This window comes from Tachysurus vachellii, chromosome 16, assembly GCF_030014155.1.
Source record: "Tachysurus vachellii isolate PV-2020 chromosome 16, HZAU_Pvac_v1, whole genome shotgun sequence".
Lineage (NCBI taxonomy): Eukaryota > Metazoa > Chordata > Actinopteri > Siluriformes > Bagridae > Tachysurus > Tachysurus vachellii.
This window is the reverse complement of record NC_083475.1, coordinates 22,097,767-22,108,182: the sequence shown is the minus strand read 5'-3', so window position 1 is coordinate 22,108,182 and position 10,416 is coordinate 22,097,767. Positions and strand designations below refer to the sequence as shown.

General features: G+C 42.0%; 1 protein-coding gene across 3 annotated transcripts in view; it reads left to right on the top strand.

Annotated features, from left to right (window-relative positions):
- syt1a (synaptotagmin Ia) overlaps nt 1–10,416 on the top strand; it is a 205,340-nt gene that overhangs the window by 188,843 nt on the left and 6,081 nt on the right. For all 3 annotated transcript variants that reach the window (XM_060889779.1, XM_060889780.1, XM_060889778.1), the window contains 2 exons: nt 708–825; nt 9,371–9,504. In XM_060889779.1, coding sequence (XP_060745762.1) covers nt 708–825; nt 9,371–9,504 — 252 coding nt within the window. The remainder of the gene's footprint in view (nt 1–707; nt 826–9,370; nt 9,505–10,416) is intronic.

The following is a 10,416-nucleotide window of genomic DNA, read 5'->3' as shown; positions in this document are numbered from 1 at the left end:
TTTCTTTAGCACTTTTTTTAAGCGAGGCTCACGGATGGGAGAGTAATCCATCTCCTGGGAAATGTCACTCAATCAGCCTTCCATGGCGCTCCCCCATTAATAAAGGTGTGACTTCCATCGCACGGGTTCAGGAGATTCAATTTTCATGCTAAATGTCATGGTGTATAGTGTTTAAGCTCTGGTTGACGGGGGAAGCTTGTTTTTGTGGCATGGTTTGGTTTATGGAAAGGTCAATTATTCCTCGACCACTGGTGGTGATGGAGGGAAAGAAACAAGATGGAGATAAAAAGAGCAAGTTGTCGAGTCCTAAAGTGTTGAGACGTCAAGAGGAAACACTTATTAAACACTGAAATGTATTTTAAATCACTGGAGTGGAGTGGTGTTGGAGAAGACATCCCATAATTATAGCTCCATAAATACACCTTCCAGTCAGCCGCAGGAGAGACGTCAGGGTGGTGGTGGTGTTTCTCAAACACCAGGAAGATTTCTGTGTGTAGGATCTGGAGTGAAATGGAGGTTACAATTTGATTGACAATTACATTTTATTAAGGATATTAAAGGAATTGTAGGCAGTTAAAGATATCAATTAAACAGAAATTCAGCAGAAACTCACCTCAGTTCAGATTGAAGTGCCGATGTAAAGCAGCTGTTGTGTGAGGCGTGAGAACAGCTGGAACTCATGCGCTTATCTCCATCTTCGTCCACAGCAAGAGAAGCTAGGTGATATTTGCTTCTCTCTGCGCTACGTTCCCACCGCTGGAAAACTCACCGTCGTCGTCCTGGAGGCCAAGAACCTGAAGAAGATGGATGTTGGAGGTCTTTCAGGTGAGTTGTGTTTTTTTCTAACCTGTAAGGAACGCATGATTACTGTATACGAGGAAGACGAGCTAGCAGCTAGCAGAAGTGCTAATTAGCCAAGCATTTGTGCTGATTCATGCTAATTTAAATGTATTAAATGTAAATTTAACAGCCAGGATGATTCTTTCCTTCAGTTTGTGTTCAGTTTGATTATGTGGTGAATGCTGTAGTAGTTTTACTGAGGCAATGCTAATAATTAGTGACTATCTGTGTTATAGTCAGCTATTACAGAGGAGCCACATGACCTTACCTTAACTTCACACTATGTGTTTTACTTACACATGATTCACACTGCTGATTTACACGGCGGTGCATAAATATTCACACCCCTTTTTTCAGTGTCACAGTTACACACAGTTTCACATTTTCAGGACTTTAGTTCCTGCACATTATTTACACAACGTCACGTCTGTTGCGTTGCGTTGCATTGTGCTTTACTCAGTAAACTTTCACGTTCACACACGTACAAAAACCAACACAATGACGTGGAAAATCTTTTGAAATAGTTGTGGTTTTGAAGTGAAAGCCGTTGGTCATGTTCCCGCTCCTCAGGTCAGATAAGCTAATCTGTTAGCGCTGAGCAGAAATATAGTGCAGCATGAGGCTTTAAAGGATTTTGGATTTTAATGCATCTTTCAGAGCTCACTGATTTGGATGAACTTTTTTTTTATCTGCTGATAAGCTAGCACTGATGTGTTGCTAGCACGTTGTGTCAGAGCACTAGCTGAAGTGCTTTCAACCGTTCACGCTAATTCAAATCTCTCAGCACCCAAAATGTCAAAATGGAAAAATCCTTTCTGTAAGCCTTTTTTTTTTTTTATCCCAGATGACTGAGCATGAATTTAACAAGTGCGGTCCGTCTTCAAAGCCCAGAGATTGCACTGGAAAGCTTTTTCCCTCCATTTTGTGTGGTGCTTTTTCATTTGGGTTTCAAAGCCTCCATGAAAATGGCATTGCTAATGGTGTTGTATAGTGTGTATGTGTACAATGTGTGTACAGTGTGTATGTGTGTACAGTTTGTATGTGTGTACGATGTGTGTACGATGTGTATGTGTGTACAGTGTGTATGTGTGTACGATGTGTATGTGTGTACAGTGTGTATGTGTGTACGGTGTGTATGTGTGTACAGTGTGTACGGTTTGTAATTATGGAACACTTTTCTTCTCCCGAAGGGAAAGACTTGAAAGTGTGCGGTTAGAACAATAGTCCTGCGGTGATCATGGTGATAATTAGCGTCTATCTTCATCATAGCTCGGTGCAGAGAGATAATAACTCATCATCAGCCTATAATTTATTTCATTTCTTCGAGCGTGTTTATGGTGACTAATCGCTCACGAGTCGACTGGAACACAAGACTCGTTGTCTTTCCATTACGACACACAATCAGAAACGTATATTTTTGAATTGAGACTCATCAAAAACGAAAAAGAAAGATTATAATTATTTTATTATTTATAATTATTTATATTATTCTTAAAGAAACCCTTACGCCAGGTCACTGCTGAGTCTGATTGGTGCTCAGGTGTTGATTCATTGTCTAGAACAGCAGACCGTAGTGCCTCATTGTTTCCATAGCAACAACTCGTTCACAGGGGCGTGTTCAGGTGCGGTGCTCCGCTGATAATAAACAGATGAATAAATGAGTGATTGTGTGTGTGTGTGTGTGTGTGTGTGTGTGTGTGTGTGTGTGTGTGTGTGTGTGTGTGTGTGTGGTGAAGGAGTCTACAGTGTCAGTATGTTGTTATGTTGTTGTTTTTGGGGTAGGAGTGTAAACAGGTAGCTGCTGTAACTTAAGAGGATGAGGATGGAGATGTTTAGCAGAGCGTTAAATAAAAGTATAAATGGATTAAAAGCGTCAGGTGTCGTTCTTTAACAGATAAATGAGTGTAATGGATGACAGATTGCTGTGGACTGAGAGGAAGTGTTATCATGACCTGAAACACGGCTGAGACAGCGCTGGGATTTTGGGCCTCTGTGTTTCTTTACTCACACTTTTCACTCCCAAAATCTCTGGCTGCATGTTGCTAGGCAACTGCTCACAAACTTTCTCTGTCTGCCTGCCTGTCTGTCTGTCTCTGTCTACCTATCTGTCTCTCTGTCTGTCTGCCTATCTGTCTGTATCTCTCTCCTTTTGTCTTTCTGTCAGTTTGTCCACTCTCTCTGACTTTCTCTGTCTGTCTCTCTATCTGTCTGCATCTTTGTCTTTCTGTTTGTCTGTCTTCTGTCTGTTTGTCTGTCTGTCTGTTTGTCTGTCTATCTGTCTGCATCTTTGTCTTTCTGTTTGTCTGTCTTCTGTCTGTTTGTCTGTCTGTCTGTTTGTCTGTCTATCTGTCTGCATCTTTGTCTTTCTGTTTGTCTGTCTTCTGTCTGTTTGTCTGTCTGTCTGTTTGTCTGTCTATCTGTCTGCATCTTTGTCTTTCTGTTTGTCTGTTTTCTGTCTGTCTGTCTGTCTGTCTGTCTGTCTCTCTAGCTGTCTGCATCTCTGTCTTTCTTACAGACAGACAGTCAGACAGACAGACAGACAGACAGACAGACAGTTTTAGGATTAGATTAGAACACTATCACTATCATTTTTCTTCATGTTATTTATTTATATACATTTTTATTCTGATGAAAAGGAAGATAAAGAAAATATCAGACTGTAAATGTCACTGATATTATTTTATTATTATTTATCTACTGAACTGTAGCTACAGTAATAAAGGAGTAGCAGCAGGAGCGAGAGAAAGAAGGAGCGAGAGAAAGAAGGAGCGAGAGAAAGAAGGAGCGAGAGAAAGAAGGAGCGAGACTGTTTCTCAGAATGACATTTAGACAAAAGGAAGCATGAATTAAATTTTCAGTAGGATGCAGGATAAAGATCATCTGCTCAAATCTGAATCTTTCCTTCAGAACATCTGAGTATTCACTAGAGTGTGTGTGTGTGTGTGTGTGTTGTGTCCTTTCTTTCTTTATCTCTTTATATGTGCAGGAAATGAAAAACACAGTAAGGGCATGAATGAATAGTACATGGAGGTGAACTAGGGGAAAGGGGAGGGGGCAGATAAGTGGGACACACACTGGCTGATGGAGAGTAATGGAAAGGTGGAGTGAGGTGCTGAAGATGGTGAGAGATAAAAACGAGTAGAGGTGTGAGTCTACAGGAGATTATTGTTGAGATATAGCCAGGCCATTTTGCACACTGGCACACACACACACACACACACACACACACACACACACACACCTGACCACGACAAAACTGAACACTTGGCCACCTGCTAGCTGGAATGCCTTACGTCTGTATTCACATTACGAAGGATTTTCTGCCTGAATTCTGAGGGATAAGAGTTCTGTTGGGTTGAAGACAGATACCAGTAGGACTGATGGTCAAGACACGGTCTGAGGGGGTCAAGGTAGGACAGGCCATGTGAGGTTTAGTGGGATATACGAGGTTCTTACAGGAAGTAGTGACTAGAAGGGTTCAGTGGGTTCAAGCGAGATCTAGAAGTGGTGAACTCCTGGTGCCTGTAGTGGCTGGGGCAAGAGCACCAAGAGGCATTGAGATCAGGAAGGTAAATATTAATGAAGCTACTGTAGACTCACCAGCAGCAGGAAGAAGTGCCAAAGTGTGAGCAAATTCCTGATTAGGAAAGATTTCAGATTCTATTAATTAGATACCTGAAAGAGACCCATTATGGCAGTAAAACCCTTAAACTTATGTTTCATTATCACTTCATTATGAGTTTCTGCTCCTTACATAATAGTCTGGATGACGCACTCTTATTGTTAACATGTAATATAGGTACAACACTGTGGTGGGGATTGTGTGTTGTGTGTGTATGTGGTGGGGATTGTGTGTGTGTGTGTGGTGGGGATTGTGTGTGTGTGTGTGTGTGGTGGGGATTGTGTGTTGTGTGTGTGTGTGTGTGGTGGGGATTGTGTGTTGTGTGTGTGTGTGTGTGGTGGGGATTGTGTGTTGTGTGTGTATGTGTTGGAGATTGAGTGTTGTGTGTGTATGTGTTGGAGATTGAGTGTTGTGTGTGTGTATGTGGTGGGGATTGTGTGTTGTGTGTGTGTGTGTGGTGGGGATTGTGTGTTGTGTGTGTGTGTGTGGTGGGGATTGTGTGTTGTGTGTGTGTGTGGTGGGGATTGTGTGTTGTGTGTGTGTGTGTGTGTGTGTGTGGTGGGGATTGTGTGTTGTGTGTGTATGTGTTGGAGATTGTGTGTTGTGTGTGTGTATGTGGTGGGGATTGTGTGTTGTGTGTGTGTGTGTTGGAGATTGTGTGTTGTGTGTGTGTATGTGGTGGGGATTGTGTGTTGTGTGTGTGTGTGTGGTGGGGATTGTGTGTTGTGTGTGTGTGTGTGGTGGGGATTGTGTGTTGTGTGTGTGTGTGTGTGTGGTGGGGATTGTGTGTTGTGTGTGTATGTGTTGGAGATTGAGTGTTGTGTGTGTATGTGTTGGAGATTGAGTGTTGTGTGTGTATGTGTTGGAGATTGAGTGTTGTGTGTGTATGTGTTGGAGATTGTGTGTTGTGTGTGTGTATGTGTTGGAGATTGTGTGTTGTGTGTGTGTGTGGTGGGGATTGTGTGTTGTGTGTGTGTGTGTGTGGTGGGGATTGTGTGTTGTGTGTGTGTGTGTGGTGGGGATTGTGTGTTGTGTGTGTGTGTGTGTGGTGGGGATTGTGTGTGTGTGTGTGTGGTGGGGATTGTGTGTTGTGTGTGTGTGTGGTGGGGATTGTGTGTTGTGTGTGTGTGTGTGGTGGGGATTGTGTGTTGTGTGTGTGTGTGTGTGGTGGGGATTGTGTGTTGTGTGTGTGTGTGTGTTGGAGATTGAGTGTTGTGTGTGTATGTGTTGGAGATTGTGTGTTGTGTGTGTGTGTGTGGTGGAGATTGTGTGTTGTGTGTGTGTATGTGGTGGAGATTGTGTGTTGTGTGTGTGTATGTGGTGGAGATTGTGTGTTGTGTGTGTATGTGTTGGACATTGTGTGTTGTGTGTGTATGTGGTGGAGATTGTGTGTTGTGTGTGTGTATGTGGTGGATATTGTGTGTTGTGTGTGTATGTGGTGGAGATTGTGTGTTGTGTGTGTGTATGTGGTGGAGATTGTGCGTTGTGTGTGTATGTGGTGGGGATTGTGTGTTGTGTGTGTATGTGTTGGAGATTGTGTGTTGTGTGTGTATGTGTTGGAGATTGTGTGTTGTGTGTGTATGTGGTGGAGATTGTGTGTTGTGTGTGTGTATGTAGTGGAGATTGTGTGTTGTGTGTGTGTATGTGGTGGAGATTGTGTGTTGTGTGTGTATGTGGTGGAGATTGTGTGTTGTGTGTGTGTATGTGGTGGAGATTGTGTGTTGTGTGTGTATGTGTTGGAGATTGTGTGTTGTGTGTGTGTATGTGGTGGAGATTGTGTGTTGTGTGTGTTTATGTGGTGGAGATTGTGTGTTGTGTGTGTATGTGTTGGAGATTGTCTGTTGTGTGTGTGTATGTGGTGGAGATTGTGTGTTGTGTGTGTGTATGTGGTGGAGATTGTGTGTTGTGTGTGTGTATGTGGTGGAGATTGTGTGTTGTGTGTGTATGTGGTGGAGATTGTGTGTTGTGTGAGTATGTGTTGGAGATTGTGTGTTGTGTGTGTGTGTATGTGGTGGATATTGTGTGTTGTGTGTGTATGTGTTGGAGATTGTGTGTTGTGTGTGTGTATGTGTTGGGGATTGTGTGTTGTGTGTGTTTATGTGGTGAATATTGTGTGTTGTGTGTGTGTATGTGGTGGAGATTGTGTGTTGTGTGTGTGTGTATATGGTGAATATTGTGTGTTGTGTGTGTTTATGTGGTGGAGATTGTGTGTTGTGTGTGTGTATATCTTGAATATTATGTGTTGTGTGTGTATATGGTGAATATTATGTGTTGTGTGTGTATATGGTGAATATTATGTGTTGTGTGTGTATATGGTGAATATTGTGTGTTGTGTGTGAGTTGTGAGACATACACACACTATTTGTCTTCACTATCACCCCTGAGGCACACAGGACAGTGTATATGGTGAATATTGTGTGTTGTGTGTGTATATGGTGAATATTGTGTGTTGTGTGTGTGTATGTGTTGGAGATTGTGTGTTGTGTGTGTTTATGTGGTGAATATTGTGTGTTGTGTGTGTGTATGTGGTGGAGATTGTGTGTTGTGTGTGTGTGTATATGGTGAATATTGTGTGTTGTGTGTGTTTATGTGGTGGAGATTGTGTGTTGTGTGTGTGTATATCTTGAATATTATGTGTTGTGTGTGTATATGGTGAATATTATGTGTTGTGTGTGTATATGGTGAATATTGTGTGTTGTGTGTGAGTTGTGAGACATACACACACTATTTGTCTTCACTATCACCCCTGAGGCACACAGGACAGTGTATATGGTGAATATTGTGTGTTGTGTGTGTATATGGTGAATATTGTGTGTTGTGTGTGTGTTGTGTGTGAGTTGTGAGACATACACACACTATTTGTCTTCACTAACACCCCTGAGGCACACAGGACAGTGTATATAACTGTCTGAACTTTCAGGCTGAAACTTTATTGCCCCTAATCTTCCATCTCAGTGTTTTAATGGCATTTCTGCCCTAAAGCACTTTGGTGAACTAAATGTGTTCCATCCTTGTTGTCTCCCAGTGGATTTGGTGTAGATGCAAATTTCTTCACAGTACATTGTGATGAAAATGTCCAGTTGCCCCAGCAGACCACCAACCCGCTGATTCCCAGATTTGTCCGTTTTCAGTTGATTTTTAGGTTTGCAGTTATTCAGTTCTTTCTGGATCTGAAAGTGTTTATAGAATCTGAGATAAAGAGGAATGTGTGATGGGTCGGTGTGTGTGTGTGTGTGTGTGTGTGTGTGTGTTTATGTGTGTCTGACTGAAGATATGAGATACACTTGGTCTAGGACAGATGAAGGAAGTTTTAGTATTTCTAAATATAAGATAATCATTTTTCTGTCATGACAATAAAGAAAAACCCTAAAACAAACATAAAAGTTAAAACGTCACCAGGTATAACGCAGGTACACAGTAACAGCACCTATTCATTCTGATCAGGTGTTTACATTGAGGTCACTGATTTGTCTCAGTAGTTGGAGGTTGACTGTAAATGTAGTACAGGAAGCAGGCAATGATGCCAATGTGACATTTTATTTAAATATATATTCGGATCAGCATTGCGATGACCTGGCATCCCATCAGAGTGTATTTCTGTCTCATGGATTCTCAGGATAGATTCTGGCTCCACTGAAACTCTGACCAAGATTATGTCATTTCTCCTGTTGTTTATCATGGAAGCCACTGCTGATCATCTGATGCACATATTTTTGATCTGGTACAGGTTTTACTCTGGATGCCTCTCATTTAAGAGCCATTATTAAAGATGAATAAATGGGAGGATAATTTATTCTTACATTCATTAATAGGGGCCAGGTGGGGTCTGGGAGCGGACGGGTGGGATTATTAAGCGGGAATGTTGATTCACAAAGTGAGCTTCAAGCGGGTTGGTGTTGGAGGTCAAAGGGTAGGATCTAGGAGAGATCATGTGACATGTTTTAGAAATCACTCATTCATTCATCTTCTACCACTTATCTGAACTACCTCGGGTCACGGGGAGCCTGTGCCTATCTCAGGCGTCATAGGGCATCAAGGCAGGATACACCCTGGACGGAGTGCCAACCCATCACAGGGCACACACACACACTCTCATTCACTCACACACACACACACACACTACGGACAATTTTCCAGAGATGCCAATCAACCTACCATGCATGTCTTTGGACTGGGGGAGGAAACCGGAGTACCCGGAGGAAACCCCCGAGGCACAGGGAGAACATGCAAACTCCACACACACAAGGTGGAGGCGGGAATCGAACCCCCAACCCTGGAGGTGTGAGGCGAACGTGCTAACCACTAAGCCACCGTGACCCCCATGTGTTAGAAATCAAATATGCATAATTTTTGAATGCATAATTTTTTTTTCTTTTAGAATGACTAAATAACGATGGAGCTCTGAGGGAGTTGATAGATTAGAAATAGAAGAGGACCAAAGATAGAGACTTGTGGAGCACCACAGGTCTTGTATAGAGCAAACACAAGCTGTTATTACAGTCCAAGTAGGGGGTGTGATGAAGAATGGGGTTTTTGAAGGCATCAGGTAGGGGTTATATAGCACTTATAATGTCTAAAATGGGGAAACGTTTACGGTCTACTACAGGACAAGACCTTCTGCCAGAAGTTCACTGATAAGGTTTAGTAAGGAATTAAGTCTTAGAAGTATCAAGTACAAACTGGGAGGGGTTAAGTGGGGTTAGGAATGGGGTAAGTTGTTTTCAAGTCTAGGTTACATCACGTAAGGTCCTGGTGAGCATGGACATTTAGGGTCTGCAATGTGTTAGATGGCGTTTTAGGATTTGGAAAACTGGGTAATTTATGTAGAGATAGGGACAGGTAGGGACTAAGCGAGATCAAACTTCATGCTGTTTGATTTAATTGGTCGATTTTTGTGTCTTCTTTCAGACCCGTACGTGAAGATCCATCTGATGCAGAACGGTAAACGTCTGAAAAAGAAAAAGACGACAATCAAAAAGAACACCCTGAACCCCTACTACAATGAGTCCTTCAGCTTCGAAGTGCCATTCGAACAAATCCAGGTAATTACGTTGCACCCGGACCACATTTTACACCTTAAATACATAAAAATTTGACCATAAATAGAGTTTACGGAGCTGATAGTCATTTTAAAATCCATGCTCTGTGGCGGCATTGCAAATAAGTGCAAAGTGCTCCAAATTGATTTTGCATTTCACGCTTCAGAGGATTTGTTGCATGGGTTCTGCTTTCATTTCAGCTCTAAGGCTGCTAATCAGAACGTCCCACTCTCAACTCATTAAATATAAAGTCGGCTCTCTTCACGAAAGGCCAGATAACTTTACGGTGCTTCTACGGCATTTGATTACATGGAAAATTGGCTTGGATTTACAGCACAGGCGTAAAAATGGATTCACAGAAAGGCTCGTGCCTGATTTAACACATCCTGTATATTATCCCTATACCAATTTTTAACTGGTTCTAATGAAATATGAATATTATAATGTTATATAATATAATATTATATTGTCCCATAACCTCCTGAGTCCTGAAGTTTCAGCTGGAATTAGGACTATAGCTGTGTAGAGATTAGCCATGATCCAATGTTGAATCCAATTTAAATCTGGTTAAAACTCTTCTTGGGGTCAATTTACATTTTAACCAGATGTTCTCCCAGTCCTCTAAACCATGAGCTCCATAAACTGCTGGTTATCAGAGCGCTGACTCAGCACCCAAAGCCTACTGGTGGACTTGAGTATACTTCTGTTTGGAATCTTGGATCTTGTCAAATCCAGAGCTCTTATTGATGATCTAGTAGCCAGACTGAACCAGGACTGAGGATCTTTAGCTGGAAATACATACAATCAATAGAGAAAGCAATTAGCAGGAGTTTTTTTCCTTCTTTTTTTCATTGATATGTAGATTAGACAGTAAGGAAGACCAAGCTATAATCTTTACTCACTCAGTTTTTAAAG